General features: G+C 44.6%; 1 protein-coding gene across 3 annotated transcripts in view; it reads right to left on the bottom strand.

The window, feature by feature from the left end:
• Positions 1-22,524, bottom strand: part of PHF6 (PHD finger protein 6) — a 37,130-nt gene that overhangs the window by 5,851 nt on the left and 8,755 nt on the right. For all 3 annotated transcript variants that reach the window (XM_077285335.1, XM_077285336.1, XM_077285337.1), the window contains exons 4-8: positions 20,419-20,552; positions 16,145-16,188; positions 15,390-15,559; positions 12,410-12,553; positions 2,639-2,743 (exon numbers count right to left, since the gene is read on the bottom strand). In XM_077285335.1, coding sequence (XP_077141450.1) covers positions 2,639-2,743; positions 12,410-12,553; positions 15,390-15,559; positions 16,145-16,188; positions 20,419-20,552 — 597 coding nt within the window. The remainder of the gene's footprint in view (positions 1-2,638; positions 2,744-12,409; positions 12,554-15,389; positions 15,560-16,144; positions 16,189-20,418; positions 20,553-22,524) is intronic.

Genomic DNA, 22,524 nt, shown 5'->3' on the forward strand with positions numbered 1-22,524 from the left:
GTTCCAGACCGCTGAACATTATGTCCTGCGCTGTTCTTTTAGGTCTCTCCTCCACTATCCCCATTGTTGCTCTGACTGCTTTCACTAAAGCGTCTGTTTCCTCGATAGGGAAGCAACTGCGCCCCCCCTCAGAGGATACTGAAGAAGTGTCAGAGGCTGACGAATTATTTGAGTCAGATAATTCACTCTCTGACTCGTCCGCACTAGATACGGGGGACTCGGGTGCTTTCTTATGTTTTTTCTTTGTGGCTTTAATGCCTTTAATGGCACTTTCCACCTGGATTTTTATTAACGACTTTAATTCGGATGCAAATGATGGAGTTTCCTCCTGAATTGTCTTTTTTATACAGACGCTGCATAGTCTCTTTTCCCAGGAGGAAGGCAGCTCGTCTGAACATATGGCACATTCTTTGTGCTTGGTTTTGGCTGTACTTTTTCTCCCCTAGAACAAAAAGAGCCCTATATTAAACTCAGCACTTTCACGTAGATCACTCACCCCCTGTGGATCAGAGATACCGTCTCGGGCCTGGGGACTGTATCCGCTGGAATCGTCGCCGGCCGTGTGGTTTTTGCAGACCCCCGACTGCGTTGAGACTCTGATCGTCCGCTGCTGCTGCGCTGTACAGAGGACGAGTTTCCTTTGCGCTGCTGCTGTGGGTGCAGACGCCGCTGCACTTGTGCCTGCTCAGGAGATCGCTGGACAGCTTCCTGCATAACCTGCTGCTCGCTTTCGCTTATGGTGGCCTCCGCACTGTCTGGTGCACTTTGGAGTTTGAATTTGCCACCCTTTTCCCTATGCTGGCGTTCTTTTATGCATTTGCCGGCGAAACCGGAAGTGACGGTTTGCGCATGCGCCCGCACAACTTCCGGTCTCTGTCAGCTTCACATGAGGGAATGAATGTGGTGGGACGCCGGCGCGCGCGCACTAGCGCTGCGTTTTTGCGGTGATGGCGCCGGTGAGCGCACCAGCGCTCCATTACCGACGCCCACACCAATTTACCGGTAATGACGCCGGTCCGGCCCGTTTTTTACTTGGGCTTTTATGGTAGGATAGCCGCCGCTACCCCCATATTACCATCCAGAGTCCTCCGGTGACCGCCGTCACCCGCTCCTTATCCCCCTCTTTTTTTTTTTTTTTTTTCTGTGGAAGGCAGACTGGATCCTTTTCACTGCCTTCCTCCACTCACCCATGAGGCCCGCCGACCCCTGTGGTGGTGCTTCAGGAAAGGGAGAAAAAAGAGGGAAAAAACCGCTTGATCCAGCCGTAACAGGGCGCCCCCTGTTAGAAAGTCGACTGCATCAGCCCCTGGAACTCCACGAAGAATCCTTCAGGTACGTGCTGTAGGTTCCCCGTCAGGGACAGGAAACCAACTGATGTGGGAGAGAGGTACGCCCTTTTTCACCTGTAGGTTTCCTGTCCCTGGGGGCGGACCCCTCTCTCCGTGGTGCCATCATGGGGATAGAGAAAAATCCTGTAACAAATGACAAATCTTTACATTCGAAGCAACGAACAAGAATTGAAAATTGTTTTACTGAACGTGTTTGTCCCATCAGAACTTTTGGGGACTGACGACCCAACGATCAGCAACTTGTCACCTATCCTGTGGATAAGCGGATAGCCCCTTTAAAATGCCGTTCCACCAAGAACATGCATTACCACCTACACACAGAATAGGTGATCAACGTCTGATTGCTGTGAGGACCCCACAATCTATAGAATGAGGTCCCTTCCTATTGCAAGGATGCAACAAATGTAGTGGTAGTCATCCACATGTCCTGCTGCTCCAATTAATGATACCAACTGGAGAAACAGGATGCATGCAAGATCACCACACCAAGAAAACACTTTATGACACTTGTCCAGCGAGAAGGAATGGGGGCTCAGGATCTAGTGATCGGTTAGAGTCCCAGCCGCGGAGCGCCAAGTAATCAGTCAGCGGATAAAGTAATAAAAGTCCTTGTTAAGGAGGTTTTCTGGGTTTGAGGTAGTCACTATGTGACTGCAAGTTGTCAGGATTCCCCTGAACTACCATATCCGGAGGGCGGTCATGTAAACACCAGTATGAGATCTCCACCCGCTCATCTCTGAAGAACACAGAAGTAAATGAGAATCTACTCAGCAGATGGCTGCCCACACACGGATCACATCCAGACAGTCGTAGGACCACTCGCTTGATCTGGTAATCGACGGGAATCCTAGCAGAGATTGCAGAATGCACAGTGTCAGGATTTGCTAACCAGCAGCCACAAAGTGACTACAGGAATTCCCCTCAAGGCCGGAAGACCACTTTAACATTTGATAACTAGACCTAAAATACTTTTAGTTGGTCTCTTTTAATCAAGAAGAATAAGAGAAATATTGCAAATTCAGCACGATTGTAGAGGAGATTGTTTAAATTTCTGCCCAAATCAAGTGTAAACCGAACAACATGGATCAATATATAGCACGTGTCAGAGCGGTGAAGTCAGAAATTAATATTGAAACACCGTTACAGTAGCTCATTTCATAGTTATAATTATACATGAGCCATATAGCAGCGTGTGGAAAAAGTACGGTAGTCCAAGACAGAGGTTTGACTTACAACCTCCACAAAACAGTAGTTATAGCGTGCGAGTATAATGCATAAAACATAGTTACCATGCGTTTGCCACGTTTCATTTCTTGTATCACAGTTTTTATGTCAAAGTCTCCAACTTCGGCCCTTGAGGTTGTTGTTAGCTGGACTGTACCAGAAGAGAAAAGCTGGGAGGAAAGAAAAAACAAAAACGTAGAATAAATTCTGTGTTTAGTTTATAAGGACTGATATTGACCCACTAATTTAAAAAAGGTGTGCAGCACAACTGAAGATGTTAACACTTGTGACTTTCACAATGAATTTTCCCCCTGTGATTATCTCCTGGCTTTACAGCTCACTACGTTTACTCAGGAACAGTAATATAATGGTTAAGACTGCAAACATCGCTCATGAGCTATAGACATACAATTCGCTAGAAGAAGCCATATATTATATGGCAGCCAGCGAAATGGTTAAAACTTAAGTTTATTACTACATGAAAAATATAAACCCAAGCAAACTTGTCCTCAGTTGTAAGAAATGAACCAATAAACCGACAGTAAGATCACTGCTTAAAGAGAAGCCATGATCAGAAAATTACCTAGTGTTAAATCAGGATTTGAGGTTTTTCTTTTTTGTAAAATTCCATATCACAATCTTTATTAACCCCTTCATGACCCAGCCTATTTTGACCTTAATGACCTGGCCATTTTTTGCAATTCTGACCAGTGTCCCTTTATGGAGGTAATAACTCAGGAACGCTTCAACGGATCCTAGCAGTTCTGAGATTGTTATTTCGTGACATATTGGGCTTCATGTTAGTGGTAAATTTAGGTCGATAATTTCTGCGTTTATTTGTAAAAAAAACAAATTTGGCGAAAATTTAGAAAATTTCATAATTTTCACAGTTTTAATTTTTATTCTGTTAAACCAGAGAGTTATGTGACACAAAATAGTTAATAAATAACATTTCCCACATGTCTACTTTACATCAGCAAAATTTTGGAAAAAAAAAATTTTTTTTGCTAGGAAGTTATAAGGGTTAAAATTTGACCAGCGATTTCTCATTTTTACAACAAAATTTACAAAACCATTTTTTTTAGGGACCACCTCACATTTGAAGTCAGTTTGAGGGGTCTATATGGCTGAAAATACCCAAAAGTGACACCATTCTAAAAACTGCACCCCTCAAGGTGCTCAAAACCATTCAAGAAGTTTATTAACCCTTCAGGTGTTTCACAGCAGCAGAAGCAACATGGAAGGAAAAAAAATGAACATTTAACTTTTTAGTCACAAAAATGATCTTTTAGCAACAATTTTTTATTTTCCCAAGGGTAAAAGGAGAAACTGGACCACGACCGTTGCTGTCCAATTTGTCCTGAGTACGCTGATACCTCATATGTGGGGGTAAACCACTGTTTGGGCGCACGGCAGGGCTTGGAAGGGAAGGAGCGCCATTTGACTTTTTGAATGAAAAATTGGCTCCAATCTTTAGCGGACACCATGTCACGTTTGGAGAGCCCCCGTGTGCCTAAACATTGGAGCTCCCCCACAAGTGACCCCATTTTGGAAACTAGACGCCCCAAGGAACTTATCTAGATGCATAGTGAGCACTTTAAACCCCCAGGTGCTTCACAAATTGATCCATAAAAATCAAAAAGCACTTTTTTTTTTTTTTTTTCACAAAAAAATTCTTTTTGCCTCAATTTTTTCATTTTCACATGGGCAACAGGATAAAATGGATCCTAAAATTTGTTGGGCAATTTCTCCTGAGTACACCGATACCTCACATGTGGGGGTAAACCACTGTTTGGGCACATGGTACGGCTCAGAAGGGAAGGAGCACCATTTGACTTTTTGAATGGAAAATTAGCTCCAATCGTTAGCGGACACCATGTCGCGTTTGGAGAGCCCCTGTGTGCCTAAACATTGGAGCTCCCCTACAAGTGACCCCATTTTGGAAACTAGACCGCCCAAGGAACTTATCTAGATGCATAATGAGCATTTTGAACCCCCAAGTGCTTCACAGAAGTTTATAACGCAGAGCCATGAAAATAAAAAATAATTTTTATTTTCTCAAAAATGATTTTTTTAGCCCGCAATTTTTTATTTTCCCAAGGGTAACAGGAGAAATTTGACCCCAAAAGTTGTTGTCCAGTTTCTCCCGAGTACGCTGGTACCCCATATGTGGGGGTAAACCACTGTTTGGGCACACGTCGGGACTCGGAAGGGAGAGAGCACCATTTGACTTTTTCAACGCAAGATTGGCTGGAATTAATGATGGCGCCATGTCGCGTTTGGAGACCCCCTGATGTGCCTAAACAGTGGAAACCCTTCAATTCTAACTCCAACACACCCCTAAACCTAATCCCAACCCTAACCACAACCCTAACCCCAACACACCCCTAACCCCAATTCCAAACCTAACCCTAAGGCTATGTGCCCACGTTGCGAATTTGTGTGCGGATTTTTTGCACCGTTTTTGAAAAATCTGCAGGTAAAACGCACTGCGCTTTACCTGCGGATTTATCGCGAATTTCCAGTGTTTTTTGTGCGGATTTCACCTGCGGATTCCTATTATGGAGCAGGTGTAAAATGCTGCGGAATCCGCACAAAGAATTGACATGCTGCGGAAAATACAACGCAGCGTTTCCGCGCTGTATTTTCCGCACCATGGGCACAGCGGATTTGGTTTTCCATAGGTTTACGTGGTACTGTAAACGTGATGGAAAACTGCTACGAATCCGCAGCGACCAATCCGCTGCGGATCCGCAGCCAAATCCGCACATAGCCTAATTCTAACTCTAATTCCAACCCTAACCCTAATTCTAACCCTACCCCTAACCGCAACCCTACCCCTAACCGCAACCCTACCCCTAACCGCAACCCTACCCCTAACCGCAACCCTACCCCTAACCGCAACCCTACCCCTAACCGCAACCCTACCCCTAACCGAAAATAAATATAATTTCTGTATTTTATTATTGTCCCTACCTATGGGGGTGATAAAGGGGGGGGGGGGGTTTATTAACTATTTTTTTTTATTTTGATCGCTGTGATAGAACCTCTATTGCAGCATCGGCCATGGCTGGATTGTAATATTTCACCAATTTTCATAGGTGAAATATTACAGATTGCTCTGATTGGCTGTTGAAAGTGAAACAGCCAATCAGAGCGATCGTAGCCACGGGGGGGGGGGGGGAACGAAGCCACCCCCCCCTGGGCTGAAGTACCACTCCCCCTGTCCCTGCAGATCGGGTGAAATTAGAGTTAACCCTTTCACCCAATCTGCAGAGACGCGATCATTCTGTGACACAGCATATACGTCACAGGTCGGATTGGCACTGACTTTCATGACGCATACGCTGTGTCACAGGTCGGGAAGGGGTTAAAACAAAAAAGGAGTAATCTTGCAATTGTCTCACTGGCCATTGGGGCGTTTTAGTCGCTTACTTTCAAGCAGAGTTTTCAGCAGGCTCCTTATCATAGGCAACACTGCTGTATGCAGCTAGTAATACGCGATACACCAATAGGTGATGGCACTGCAGAGCGTCTGCACCACCTTATCGCACTCGTTAGATGAATCAATACAAAACCTAGGCTTGGATTCATTGCTACAAGTGTAAAAGTTGTCAGATTTCCGTTTATTTATTCTTGAGATTGTGATATGGGCAGAAAAATAAGAAGACAGACCCTGCCCAGACCACCCTAAAAAAAGGAAAAGGGATTTTTGGGTACTCACTGTAAAATTCTTTTCTCCGAGCCAATCATTGGGGGACACAGACCGTGGGTGTATGCTGCTGACACTAAGTGATACAAAGAAACTTAGCTCCTCCTCTGCCGTATACACCCTTCTGCTGGCTCTCAGCTAACCAGTTTGGTGCAAAAGCAGTAGGAGATCAATAACATATGAGCGTATAGCATGTCACATTATATATGAGATTATAGCATGTCAAATTATAAAACAAGCACAAGCTAATAACAGGGTGGGAGCTGTGTCCCCCAATGATTGGCTCGGAGAAAAGGATTTTACAGTGAGTACACAAAAATCTCCATTTCTCCTTCGCCTCATTGGGGGGACAGACTGTGGGACGTCCCAAAGCAGTCCCTGGGTGGGGACAACATCAGATCAGGCCCTGTGTATCCGTTACTTACAAGTGCGCCGCCGCGGCATGCAGAGTCTGCCTGCCCAGACTCACATCTGTGGAAGTCTGGGAATTATAGTGCTTCAAGAATTCATGCGGACTGGAGGAACCCACAAGCTTGCAGGCGTGCTTTGCCGACACCTGGTGCCTAGAACCCAAGAAACCTCGATAGACAGGGAGATAGATGTCAGCCTAACACGGAAGGACTGCTGGATGGTGTAACGAATCCACCAGGCTAACATGGCCGATGAAAACGGCTAAACCCTTCCTTTAACCGTCAGGAAGCCTTAATAAAGCGTCCAACCTTTGGAAGGACGCCGTCCTCGAGATTCACCTACTCAGAGCACTTACTTGATGGTAATAAGGGAAAAAAGTCTGAAAGAACAGAGCGGCTAGCTCTGAAGAGTCGTCAGGATGACGAGATCGCAGAGAAAAAAAAAAAGGGGCAACCTTCCCTGATAGTAAAGTCTGTCCAGATCAAAAGGATTCTACTTAAGACTCCCAGGACCATTAAGGTCCTAAAGATCTAACGGTATGCGATAGGGAAGAACCACATGTGAAAACTCCCTGCAAGGAAGTCCATATTTGCAGTTTTGTTGAAATAAGACGGAAAAATACTAGTTCCGCAAACGAAAAATCTGACGTGGTCAGTGCGGATCTCCCAGGATCAATGGGGCCCTTCCTGCTTCCGAAAGGTTCTCGGAAGTAGTGGAAGAGCGGTTATGGAAACTGGTACCATGGAAGAATCAGAGCATACACTGTGATGGCTTTTGGATCTCGAGGCCGAACCGTGAACGAGAGTACATTGGCGTTCAGTCTGGACACCATCCGACCTACATCTGGAGTGCTCCAGAGAAGGAAGATCTGATGGAAGACTTCCGGGTGAAGTTCCCACTCACTTGAGGCGGGACCCTGACGGAGTCTGCCGTCCAGAGTTCTACTCCTGGGATGTGTAGTGCCGAGATCACCTGAATGATAGATCTCGGCCCATCAGAGAGTGTAAGGTACCTAGTCCATGACGCCTGACCATAGGTACCTGCTAGATGACTGACGTATGGCACAGCCGTGGCATTATCCGATTGAATTCGGATGGGGTGATCTGCCAGAAGGCAGTGGACCTGCTGTAGAATTAGCCGTACCGTTCGGATCCCCAGAACAATGATCAGGAGAAGAGGACTGGCATCAGTAGTCACTAATAACCACTGAACCAGGAGAAAGGATCTCCCCTGGATGAGGAAGGAGCTCAGAGACAACCCTCTGAAAGCCTGTTTGACCAGCAAAAAACGAGAGAAGCGAAGGAAACCAATTCCATTGTCGTCACCATTTTCCCTCAGAAACCTCCTAGCAAATCGAATGGAATGAGGGGATGAGTGAACAAGTGCGCGAGCTCCCTGTTGAAGGGCCACGGCCTTGTCTCAAGGGAGAATTACCAACCTTCTGGAAGTGTCCAGGATCATCCTCAAAAAGGATATCTGCTGGGCTGGAAATGAGGAAAAACCTTGTCTAAGATTAGCTGCCAGCCCAGGTGAGAGAGGGCATCGCAAGAGATATAGATGATTCAGCGCAGGCCTGGAACAGCGGCGAGAAAGTCGACCAGATAGGGCAGGACGACCACGCCTCTAGGGTGCAAGAGGGACATGACAGCCGCCATAACCCTAGCGAACACACTGGGTGCGGTAGCAAGGCCGAAGGACAAGGTCGTGATCTGAAAATGCTGTTCGCGAATGGGAAAAAAAAAAAAATGGAATGTGAAGGTAAGCATCCCAAATGTCAGTGGATGCCAGAAACTCCACCTTTTTCCGTTGAAGTAATGGCTGAGCGGAGGAACTCCATCTGAAGAAGGGGGACCTTGTCAAGCTTGGTAGAAGTTTGAGGTCTGGGATCGGTCTTCCTTTTCAGTCCCCCTTTTTGGAACCAAGATCCCTTAGATCTAGACCGTCCTAGACAACTGATCCACTGCTGGTTGGGTCTATAGGAAACATGCAATCCTTTGTTCCTGCGTGGGGAACGCTCCCAACTTCTCATCAAATAACCGATCACTCTGGTAAGGGAGTGATGTCAGAGGCTTTTTGAACGCAGAGTACGCTTCTATTCTCTGAGATATAAAGTTCTTCTGAGTGTAATGGCATTTGCTGCTGACAGCGCAGCGCAACTAGCTGCATCCAAGAGGCGTGAAGCAGCTAGTCTCCCGCTCAAGAAATTTGATTGACCAGCTGTACTGTCTTCGGGAAAAGGTTACTGTTGTGAATGAAAGAAGTTAAGGTCTCCGACCAGGAGACCATTGCTGTAGCAACCCATGCGGCGGCTAAGGAAGGGTAGAGCGCTGAACCTGAGGCCGCAAGACGGAATGAACCAGATTGGCTATCTGACAGTCTGACAGTCTGTTGTATTTTTAATTGATGGCCCATCGGGCAGGGATACTGGAAGGTACACCATTCAACCCGGTTAATATGCCCAGTGGCAGAATGCGCGGCTGCATCCGGAAGGACAGGAAAAGCAGTCTCTTGCAATCGCCGCTCTCTTTTGACGGTGCGGAGTTAAAATGATGAACCCTCGATCCCCCATCCTCTTAACAGGGAAGTGGAAGGGGATCGTCTGCTTTCTTGCATCATCTGCTAAATAGTGGTGATGCAGAGAAGGGTGTTCAGACGCCAAAAAGGGAGCCTCTGTACATCCACAGATTTCAGGTCACCGGGTGGACAGGATTGGTTGTCTGGCGTTAGGCCTGGCTGTAGAAGAGGATACATAGTGTCGCCTCCATGTACTCGTCTATTGATGGTGTGGGGAGATCGGTGCTCTTTAAAAGGACCCGTCGCCCCTAAGAATCAGACCAGGCATGGCATGCCACGTCATAGGGGGGGTATATGTGGAGAGAACACCCCACAAGTTTGCATATTGGCTGAAAAAGGATACCGCGCTTGCAGAGGCTTCTGTCCAGTGAATCGCTTATCCGGACACTGCCTGTCCGGGTGAATGGCAAATGCTCTGCAGGGAGTTTAGTCTCATTATTAGGGACACAGCGTGATCTAGAGTAGAACCGAAGTCCTTGTCAATCTACAGAGATTGGTTGATGATATAAATAAGCGAATCCATCCTTTTCTGATGTTCTGGTGAGTCCAGAACCAAGGCAATATCCGATCCATATTCAGAGTCTTGTTCTCAGCAAATCATTGGAGAGGGATCAGGAATTTAAACTTCCGTTTTCTAGACGCCTGTACGTTTCTAGAATACCTGCGGGTCCTGCTAGCCGACGGCTCGCATGAAGGAGAGGGACCATCTATAATCGGTCCGGCGAGCACTCCGAGCCACAGAGGGTTCACGGAGGGATTCAATCTCTGGGTCAGAGAAACCATTGGTTGCGGCAGTGACGAAGCCCACTCAGGGAACTAGGTACTCTAGGATAAGCTGGGATTGGCGGCGGAGGGCTCCTGAGCTCATTTGGGGTGACAGATTTCGGACTGGTCATGTGGCTTTAAGACCAGGGAATACTGGTCCTGTGCCTTTAAGACAAGGAAATACTGGCCATATGCCTTTAAGCACAGGGGTGGATGAGGGGGCAGGGGGAGCAGTACTTCCTTACCCGGTTGCATGTGCCCCTTTAATGCAAAACCATCGCCCCTGTGTGTGTGCCTGCCGGGTGGACCAAGATGGCCACCAAAGGTGGTAAAGTCTCGAAGAGAGCCTCGTGACTTCCATGAATAGGCCCAAGTCGGGGCCTAAATTTCTGCAGCCGGCGGGAGCAATACCAGGGGTAGAATAGAGGGACGTTGGGGTGGCTGAGAGAAGCGAGCGTTCCAGTGCCAGGCGAGAAGCGCCAAAAGTGGGCGGAGCCGCCTTAGCACGCCATAGTGCGGGCACGGCTTCCGGGATCTGGCCTACACATCGGCTGAATTCGACGGCTACATTTTTTTAGCCAGCCGAAGCGTTACCTCAGGGAGGTGGGCCACAGGGAAGCCATGGCTGAGGCTGCCTGTCTGCATGTGAATATCCCACTGCAGAGGCCCACCGCTGACTGGATCCACTCACCATCAGTGCGCGTCACGGCATTGAGCCGCCGTGGATGACAAAAGCCTGCGCACTCTACTGTTTTGCTGCAGGTCAGGTATTGCAGCGTGGACGGTGCAGGGATGAACCTCAATCCACCATCCCTTTGTTAGGGAGGTGGAGAGGAACCGTCCGCCTCCTTGTGCCATCCGCTTTAACAGAGATGGGACAGTGGGAGCTGCTCGGACGCCAAAGAGAGGGGCCTCTGTACATCCACGGAGTTTAGCCCCCGGGTGGACAGGGCCAGTTGTCCGGCATTAGGCCTGGCTGGGGAAGAGGGTACGTGGAGGCGACACTCCATGTGCTCGTCTGTTCAGGTTGCAGGGAGATCGGTGCCCTTGAAGGGGCCCGTCGCCCCTAAGAATCAGCCCAGGCTTGGCATCCCACATCACAGGAGAGGATACGGAGAGGTGACACTCTCCGTTCTTGCCTGTTGATGGTTCGGGGAGATCGGAGTCTTGAAAGGATCCGTCGCCCCTTCGTTCTAGAAAGTAAAATCAAAAATGTAAAAGGTAAAAATAAATAAGGAGATTTGGGTGTGAATAGCAGACCCGTCCGTGTGCCTCCTACGGACACTAAGCAAGAACTGGTTAGCTGAGAGCCAGCAGGAGGGTGTATACTGCAGGGGAGGAGATCACTTTCTTTGTATCACTTAGTGTCGCCTCCTAGTGGCAGCAACACACACCCACAGTCTGTGTCCCCCAATGAGGCGAAGGAGAAAACAAACATCCTACACATCTGCATGTCACGTCACTGCTGCGTGCCGTTGCAGTGACATTGCCTGCGCTTGCTCCGTCTCCTGCCATCCCCGGCAGGTTCTGTATATACACTATCTTTGGCTTTTTACTGCACTAGAAAAGAACCAGCCAGGAACAGAAATTATACTTTCACAGTAGAACGCAGCTACAGTGAGAGAAGCAATAATGGCTACATACACATGGCCACAAGGCAAGCAGTATTACCAAATCTTCAGGGCACCAGCCAAGTAAAAAGTTATTTTATAAAAGATTTTTACATGAGTAACTTTTAAAAAAGGTCAAAAATACTATTTTCTTCATAAGTAAATAGTCACAACACCCTTAATGCCATGGTTCTTGTGCAGTAGCAATGCAGTTTTTGTGCTTCACTGTTACAGCCTGACATTTACCCCCCCCAATTAAGAACCAAACTGAAAAAATTAGAAAAAAACATTCCAAGGCCCAAAGAGCCATTGAGAAGCTTTTGGCAGCAGAAAATAAATAAACCTGAACAGAACAGAACTCTAAAGTATTCAGTAGTGATGAGCGAACGTGTTTGGAGAAGGTGTTATCTGATCATGCTCGGGTGCTGAGTGTCTGCGGCGTGCTCGGAAAATATCCCTGCATGTGTTGCGGCCCTCTAAGAGCTGCGAGACATGCAAGTGTGGGGTCTTGAACATATTAGAGTACGCTGAAAGCACTTGGTTAGCACCCGAGCATGCTCAGATAACACTATCTGTTCGCTCATCACTAGTATACAGCCTTGGGGTAAAAAAAAAAAAAAAAAATAAGTATACTGTACCACTGTAGAAACCACAAAGTAGTGCAAGTAACCAAACATCTTCTGCAACGTGCAGTAGAACAGACGAGAGAGGACTTTTCTGCTCCACCACAGAGAACAGTCAGATATTGCAGTCGGGATACTCACCATGCACTTGTAGTGGGCAGCTGCTTTTTTTGCATTAAATATATGAAGCTTTCCTCGCGTTTCATTTTCTTCATCTCCAGCATGACAGAAGCCACATTTCGGTCTACTGTCACTAGGGCTGCTTCTGTGGGGTGACCTGTCTCTCTGTAGGAAGGAGAAAAACAAAACAAACGTCATTTTCTTTTTTGCACTTGTCACAAACGTGTCGGCAATGAGTAAAGCTTTTTCTTGTACTTTCCACTTGGGGATACAGACGGAGGCAGATCCGAAGTAAACCTCAGCTAATGAGCAGCACAGTTTATACCCAGTGGAGAAGAGGGAACATATTAAAGAGAAAATACACCAACCAATAAGGCCGCTTTGCATATCTGCGGACTGGCTGCAAAATATGGATTTGAAAGCCTGGTATACGCATAACTGTAGAAAGAAAAATCACTTGGTGGGTGCTGTGTGGCCTCTAGACAGCACGAGAAAAGGCTTTGCCTTCTAACAAAAACCTCGTGTCATTGGGGAGATACAGGATGGGAAGTTCCAAAATGGGTCCGTAGGGAGGAGTCAATAGAGAAGGTTGCAGAGTTTATTGAAAAACAAGCATCCTGTAAAATATGGTAGGAGAGTGATGAAACCACCACCTGGCCGCATTGCACACCTGCGGGGAAGTGGCCGTGTCCACGATGCCCCCAGATTCCGCAATCATGCAGAAGGCTGGCACTTTGCCCTTTTGAGTGATGCGCATCATCTACAGCTGACCAAAAACAGGATACCAGAGAGCGGAAATGGGTCTCTCTGGAATAAAAAAAAAAAAAAAAAAAAAAGCGTCCACCCGAAAGAGGTGGCTTGAGAGCGGTAAATGAGCAATGTGCTGACTATATCCAAATTGAGAAGGAGCCATTTTCTGGCTTGGGAAAAGGAAAAAGCAAAAGGCGGGCAACATGGGGTCTTCATTAAGGTGGAATGTGGCTACTACTTTTGGCAAGGATGGATATCAGTAGAACGACCTTATGCTGATGGAAATCTGTGGAAGGAGACTAGGGCCCCCCCATACACAGACGCAAGTTGCTGAAAATGAATTATTCAAACCAAAACAATCATTGACAGAGGAAGCACTTGTAAAGAAACGCTTCTTTTCATCTGAAAGATCTTGCGCTCAAATAAAGACTATTCGTCCATGAACGATATTTTGTTGAAAGAATATTTCCAGAAATGTAGATTGTTGCCGGGTATCACTACACATGTTAGGGCAGGCTAAATTAATGTGTAATAAGGACTGGAAAAAAATAAAAAATAAAAATATGGCACCTCGGTGTTATGATCACTCAACTGGCAACAAACTTGAACCCCTACATGTCGTGGCCATTTTCCATTTTTTCCCCTCTCTCCTTCCAAGAGCCATAACTTTTTTTTTTTTTTTTTTTTAGAGCTCCATCAATTGATTTTACCATCAAAACGGGAAAAAAATTGCCTCTAATTGCACATTAATACAATGCTGTAGTGACAAAAAACAAACAAAACAAAAACATAATTCTGGTGTTTCAATTTCTCTCGTTACATTGTTCACCGAACTCATTAATTTGTTTTATATTTTGATAAGACATTTCTAACAACACATCTCTGAATGCATCAATGCCAAATGTGTAATTTTTATTATTATTATTTTTTTTTGTTGGAGTATTCAGCCATGTTCACATGTCCAGTAATCATCTGTTCGAATCGATCCAGTACCAGTTCATTCACAAAAGTTGTGCAGACTTTTTTTTTTTTGCTGGACAACAAACAAACAAAAAAAAAAAAACAAAACACACATTTCAACTGGATCCCTTTTTTTTTTTTCCCCTTCTTAAACTGAACTTAAACTGAAATTTATGGGAGGCGCCAGACCAAGAATAGTGACACCCCTATGACCGGACGGCCTCACAGGCGAGTATAATAAATGGTTTTTGGTTTTTTTTTTATCTTGCAGGCCGGGTTTGGGGCAAATATACAGCATTATGGAATGCCATATATCAGCCCTAAAAGGTGGTTTTCTTATCTCATATTGGCCAGACCTGGTGATCGCTCCACTTAAAAAATAAATAAATAAATAAATAAATAAATAAATAAAAAAAAAAAAAAAAAGGATAACAGGTCAAGTTGAAATCAGTTTTGTTTTTTTTTTTTTTGTTTTTTTTTAAGTCGGACAAATGAATTGTATCTGCACAACTTTGTTATCAACGGACTGCAGCTAGGTCCGTTCTGACGGATGATTACTGGTCATGTGAACATAGCCTTAACTGATGATAACAGCAACAACGTAAGAACTCCTGCAGTTAAACAATTTCTCTTCTGTTGGCAATCAGTAGTGTGTAGCGTCTTGCAATAATTAACGTTTGTCCCCTGCTGCAGTTTCCAACGCAGCTCCTGCACCACGTTACCTACCGGCTCATAGAGTGGCTTCTGTGTAGATCACAGGTCACCTCTGTGTAGGTGTATGTTACCCAGAACGATGCTCTCTTCCTACAGATGCAACCAAGGGATGCCACAGCAGACCATGGTGGGAAAGCGTAGAAGACAGCGACCGCCAAGTATTGCAATACACTCTACACACATTGATTGTTAACAGAGAATATGAGAAAAATAAGCACCGCAGCGCTCCAGTAACTAGTGTCTGCCTCCTTGTAGGAATCAGATAACTCAAGGTCTGTTTTCCCTCTATGGATTAAAAAAAAAAAAAAAAAAAAAAAAAACACACCATTTAAAATATGTGGTATATATGCTTTACAGTTTTCCTATATTGCTAAAATTTTATGCATGAATACACATTTGATTACTAGTTTGATGTAATGAGGGCAAAAGTTTTTGGAATATGTACAGTATTCCAATGTTTATACATTCCAACCCAATTGCTGAGGCCATGTGATGGCCATACATGCACCCATGTGGCTAATCAAATAAGATGAGCATGAGCGCAACCATCACAACACTGGCTTTATCCACGACTTACACTGGAGCTGCTTTCGTTCTCCTCTGTACAGTGTGAAGATGTGAGCCTGCTCTCCTCCGACTGTCCTCTGGAGTTTGCAGTCCTTGATTTTCCACGTGAGCCCCTTCCCCGGCCTCGTTTACCTGGTGATGGACTTAAGTCTCTGTGGCCAAACTCTTCTTCTAATTCATCTATATAAAAAAAAAAAGAAAAAAAAAAAAGGCAGATTGTAAAATCATCCCAGTGAATCACCCGAAACATACGTGATATGTTAAAGAAGTGCTCAATGACCACTCTACATCACCTTCTGATGGACGGTAATGCAATCGCTGCCATCTAGAGGAAATTGCTCAATATGGCAGCTGTGTCATGAACATCGCTTATTATATGGCAGGAACGTAATGAGACCATGCAGCAGCAATAAAAGCAATTGAATTATATAAAACAAAAAAAACAAAAACAAAAAAACTCTACATCAATATGTTCATCTTTGATTGCCTTCTACAGCACAAGAGTGGAATTTTCTCACGACTGGTGCAAGAGCAAAAGTAAAGTTGCTTACAGCAACATATATTCCAGCTCATTTTAAGAAAGCCTTTTGGAAAACCAAAGCAGCAAAACAAAGTTGTTGTTTTTTGTTTTTTTTTTTAACTTGCTGTTTTTATAAACATCGCACAAACTTCTTAAATTCGAATGCAACAATAGCATAGAATGAGATCCTTAAACTCTGCCTTACAATTCAGGGCATGTGAAGATGCTTGCAGATTAAAATTTACCTTCTGAGTTGTGCATTTGTTCTTTGTGTTTCCGGCAATAAATCCTAAGTAACAAGAAGAAGAAGAAATTTTTTTATTTTTTCTTAATAAAGCATACAATATGAGAATGTGGATCGCTGCCAACCCATCCAAATCTAGAACCTGGGAAATGGGCAGCGTGGATGGAAAGACACTGGAAGAAAGCGGTGTAGAGATATGTGGGATCACGAGACTGGCAGCGATTCAGCTTGGAAGCATATCTAATATATAAAGCTGAATGTGTGTGTGTGTGTGTATGTATGTATGTATGTATGTCCGGGATTGGCATCTGAACCGTAGCAGCTACAGCCACAAAATTTTGCACAGTCACACGTCTGGACCCCGAGAGCGTCATAGGCTATGTTGTGAGGTGAAATTTTAACCCCGCGCTTTCCAATTCACCAAACAATTTTGCCCCTATCTACATAATGGGGAAAAAGTGAAAGGAAAAGTGTTGGAGGCGTCGCAGCTACAGGCACAAAATTTTGCACAGTCACACGTCTGGACCCTGAGAGCGTCAAAGCTATATTGTGAGGTGAAATTTTAACCCCGCGCTTTCCAAGTCACCAAACAATTTTGCCCCTATCTACATAATGGGGAAAAAATGAAAGGAAAAGTGTTGGAGGCAAATTAACAGCTGCCAGATGTGAACAAGGGGGACTTAAAGAATGACAGCGATGGCACCAAAGAGTATATACTGTACAGTTGCTAAGGTGGGGCCCCAACATGGGATAATCACACCACCACGGGGATATGAACACACACACACAAAATGCGCCACACACTACCACGTGCTCGAACACATATACCACCCTCAGTGCACATTTCACCACACATACACCAACCTCGCCACATAAAAGTAGAAACACAAAAGTCGCCGCTCAAAACTCGCCACGCGCAAAACTCTCCACATGCAAAACTCGCCACACGTGCAAAACTCGCCACACGCAAAACTTGCACACGCAGAAAAATTGCCACACGCAGAAAAATTGCCACATGCACAAAAGTTGCAACACATGCAAAAGTTGCCTCACACAAAACTTGCACATACTCAAAAGGCACCACACATAAAACTCGCCACGCGCAAAACTCGCCATGCGCAAAACTTGCTGCACACAACTTGCTACACTAACCTGTCACATGCAACTCGACACACAAAAAGTTGCTACACGCATGTCGCCACACAAAACTCATCTCACAAAAGTCCCTACATGCATGTCGCCACACGCAACTCAACACACACAACTTGACACACGAAACTCGCCCTAAAACACACACAAGTCTGGTATCCTTCAAAAATAAAAATCTGATTAATAAGCAGACAAACTACAAGAGCAACAAATGTACCATATAGGAATCCGGCAGCTGTCAGTCACATGACCAGTCTATTATGTGTATGTGTGAGCTAATATATACTGCCAGGGGGTGGGCTTACTGTTGGCTGGGGATTTATCAGGCTGCCATTTTAGCTTACAAATACTGAGGTAAAAATACTGACCAAATAACGTGTGAACGAGGGCTAATACAGGAGGAGATGGCATACAGCTATATACTATATACAGGAGATGACACACAGGTATATACTATTTACAGGGGAGATGACACACAGGTATATACTATATACAGGAGGAGATGACACAGATATATACTATATACAGGAGAGATGACACACAGGTATATACTATATAGAGGAGGAGATGACATACAGGTACATACTACATACAGGAGGAGATGACATACAGGTATATACTATATACAGGAGGAGATGACACACAGGTATATACTATATACAGGAGCAGATTACCTACAGGTATATAGTATATACAGGAGGAGATGACACAGGTATATGCTATGTATAGGAGGAGATGACATACAGGTATATACTATATACAGGAGATGACACACAGATATATACTATATATAGGTGAGATGACACACAGGTATATACTATATACAGGAGATTACATACAGGTATATCTAATATATAAAGCTGAATGTGTGTATGTATGTATGTGTGTATGTCCGGGATTGGCATCTGTACCGTCGCAGCTACAGCCACAAAATTTTGCACAGTCACACGTCTGGACCCCGAGAGCGTCATAGGCTATGTTGTGAGGTGAAATTTTAACCCCGCGCGTTCCAATTCACCAAACAATTTTGCTCCTATCTACATAATGGGGAAAAAGTGAAGGGAAAAGTGTTGGAGGAAAATTGACAGCTGCCAGATGTGAACAATGAGGACTTAAAGAATGAGAGCGATGGCGACAAAGAGTATATACCGTACAGTTGCTAAGGTGGGGCCCCGACATGGGATACTCACCACACACGGGGATATGAACACAAACACAAAATGCGCCACACACTACCACGTGCTTGAACACATATACCACCCTCAGCACACATTTCACCACACACACACACCAACCTCGCCACATAAAAGTCGAAACACAAAAGTCACCACTCAAAACTCGCTACATGCAAAACTCGCCATATGCAAAACTAGGCTCACGCAAAACTCGCCACACGTGCAAAACTCACCTCATGGAAAACTCACCTCATGCAAAACTTGCACACACAGAAAAATTGCCACATGTACAAAAGTTGCACCACATGCAAAAGTTGCCTCACACAAAACTTGCACATACTCAAAATGCACCACACATAAAACTCGCCACGCGCAAAACTCGCCATGCACAAATCTTGCTGCACACAACTTGCTACACTAACCTGTCACATGCAACTCAACACACAAAATGTTGCTACACGCATGTCGCCACACAAAACTCATCTCACAAAAGTCGCTACATGCATGTCGCCACACGCAACTCAACACACACAACTTGACACATAAAACTCGCCCTAAAACACACACAAGTCTGGTATTGTCCTTCAAAAATAAAAATCTGATTAATAAGCAAACTACAAGAGCAACAAATGTACCATATAGGAAATACGGCAGCTGTCAGTCACATGACCTGTCTATTATGTGTATGTGTGAGCTAATATATACTGCCAGGGGGGAGGGCTTCCTGTTGGCTGGGGATTTATCAGGCTGCCAATAGCAACCAATCACAGCTCAGCTTCTATTTTGCTACAGTTAATTAACCTGAGCTCTGATTGGTTAATATAGGCAACAAAGACATTCTCAGTATAACAAAGCTAATATATGTTGTGAAATGCTTCTATTTGCTTAGTTTTTGCCTTTTAATAATTACATTTCTATCTATTTGTTTTGTGGTTTTTGTGTGCAGAATAAATTTTTGTTAACACATTCTATTTTGCTAACAGCAGTCATTAACCCGGGCGAAGCCGGGTAGTACAGCTAGTATGTAATAAAGAACAATTATACATATATGTGGTCAGCAGCTGTTAGGACTGCTGGGGGCAGGTTCGAAAATAGTGGACAACTCCTTTAAGCTCTACTTTATTAATGCTGGCTGCAGTAACACAACCTTCTTTTCTCCAAAAAGGACACAAAATTAAAGTGCTCAAAAACATTATCCATGTCTCTCCGACAGCACTTTATGATGAGCAAAGTACAGACAAACCGAGTCAGTCTCCTTAAAGGGGTTGTCCACAGGGTAGATTAATAATGTCTGGTCACTGGGGCTGAGGCTGTTCAGACACTCAATGTTTTAAAAAACGGGAGCACAAAGTCCCCTGTTAATGGAGAGGTAGTGAGCGACACTCCTACAGAAGGCGAATGGTACCATGGTCAGTCGCAGATGCTCACTCTACCACCCTATCTACGGAGACTTTCTTAAAATCAGTGGAGGGGTGGTTCAGCCTACCCCAAGTGAGTATACATTCATCATGTTATTAAAAGGATAAATCCATGATCTGTCCACCATCTCCTACATATAGCAATAGTAGTAGTACCAGGGAGCACAGGCTGACCATCAGAAATCAATTTTACTGCATCATATTCTTGTGGTCTTCCCAAAGCCAACAAAAAGAATACCAAATGCAAGTGACAGCACCCATACATACAGCCACACTAAACAAGAAACCTTCAATGCTCAAGTTCAGAATTAGTACACATACAATTGAGAATTGTTCAACACAGCAAATTACTAAGAGACTATTAAAAGGGGTGGTCAGGAGAAAACAAATTATCACCTATCCGCAGGATAAGGGACCCAAGGGTCGGACCACCAATCAATAAGTTAACCATTTAAATAGGTGATAACGGGGTTGTCCAGTAGGGGAAAAAAAAAAAAAGTTATTTTTTGGAAGATAGAATTCTTTGTTCTTACAGATATACTCCTTGTGATGGGTTTTCCTGCATCTGGGCTTTATCATGCAGAGCGCAGTGGTAATGATAGGTCTTGCGACACGTCTTCACCTCACAACCAATTGTCGCACCAGGACAGTGACACAAAGTGCACATCTAGGAAAACAACCAGAAAGACATTAGAGAAACACATGGGGAAGGCACATTGGACTCAACAGTGGAAAGTGTTCAACAATACTGCAATAATGGAAAGAATGATCAACTCCTCTGCTATAATCTCGGGGACCTGGATTTACAGTTTGCCTTTTCGTTATTTTAAGTTAGTAACAGTATGATTCTTTGTGTCTACATAAAATATGCAATGCACGTCTCATACATTTGGCAGAGCTGTGTGCACAGAGATTGTACGGAGCTGATGGAAATGTCTGCGCCACCACACGGTGATCTGTATGGGGTCACGTAGATAACCTAATAAGAGTGATGCTCTAGAGGATAGTGACTCTCTAATGCCGAGTCCAAAGAAACATTTTATACAATGTATATGGAATTTGACAGAAGATAAAAACAACCAAACTGTATGGGATCGGAGGTATAGTAGGGCCCCACGCAAATCCATGTAGGGAGTTATACAATGCTTGCTCTGCAGTAGCGAAATAACTACTTATTCTCCATCTTCACAACATTCAGTACCGGCCATATACACAAGCGTTGTGTGATCATTGCCTGAAATTCAAATCCAAACCCACATGCTTCTCAATGGCCGATAGTCAGGAACGAGTGAAGAATGATTATTCCTGATCAGCTCGTTTACTAAACAGGCCGCCGATCACTCGACAAGTGAGCAAAATGAAGAATTCACAAGGACAATCTGCTAACGATCAGGTCTAAGAATATCTATTGTCATGCAATTCAACACTAATTATACACAGTCATCTCAATCAACAACCGCACACAGGCAGCTGCGCTCATGGACAACGAGGAGGCTGTGCCAGTGGGGCACCAATGTAGAGGTGCCCAACTGGCACCGCATATCACTAGAATATGGCAACAGTTTATGATCCGTAGGTGGATGAAATCTGATGGATTTTGAGATCAACCATTTTACAATACTTAAAAGTCACAAACCCCTGCACATAAGTAAAAACTTAGAAGAGGGTGCAGAGCTGCGGCCCCTTCATTTTCAGAACTGGGAACGTCTGATATCAGACCTCCAGTGCTAATAAAAGGATGACATGTCTAGGCGATTGGAATAATGTTATAAAAATAAGCTGACCAATGAAGACCACCTCTCCATATTTCCTATTAGGGCATACTGGCGTCACACTCAGGACCTCCCAGTATCAGCCAGCTGCATGCACTGCACATACAATGCCTAACCAACTACACACAACAAAATCTACTTACAGCCGGGTGGGCATCTGCCTGACTGATGGGGCCGCTGGCAATCATCTACCATTGAGGGGACCTCTTTAACAGGGGCTGGCTGGCAAATTTTAGCCAGGGGGCAGGCACACAACAGTGGCCCACAAGTTGTGGCGGCCTGTTTTTAAACAACTTACCTCATGCTGCTGCATAAAACAGCAACCAAGCTTACCAAATAGATATGGGAGCAAAACCGAGCTTAACATAGTAAGGCTGGTTTCACACTTGCGTTTTTGTCTGCAGCGTTTTTTGCACAAAAAACGCATGCGGTTTTTTTCCCTATATTTAACATTGAAAACGCATGCGGTTTTTTTGTATGCGTTTGGTCGCGTTTTCAAACGCATGCGTTTTTTTTCTGCATGCGTTCATTTTCAAAAAAGCAACCTGTAGTATTTTTTTGCGCTTTTTTTTTGCCGCGAAAAAACGCATGCGTTTTTTCGCGGCAAAAAAGTGCATTGCTGTCTATGTAAACGCATGCGTTTTTAAGCACATGCGTTTGTTTGCGTTAAAAACGCATGCGTTTTTATAGAAAAAAAACAGAAAACACACTGAAAAGTCACCCACCACCATCAAGGTGATAAAGGGATCCAAACCCTAACCCTAACCTCACCCCTAACCGTTTAATGAACATTTTCTGACAGTCATAGTGCCACGTATTTCAATGCCATGTATTTCAATGCCACGTATTTCAGTGCCACGTATTTCA

Source organism: Ranitomeya variabilis, chromosome 2 (genome assembly GCF_051348905.1).
Source record: "Ranitomeya variabilis isolate aRanVar5 chromosome 2, aRanVar5.hap1, whole genome shotgun sequence".
Lineage (NCBI taxonomy): Eukaryota > Metazoa > Chordata > Amphibia > Anura > Dendrobatidae > Ranitomeya > Ranitomeya variabilis.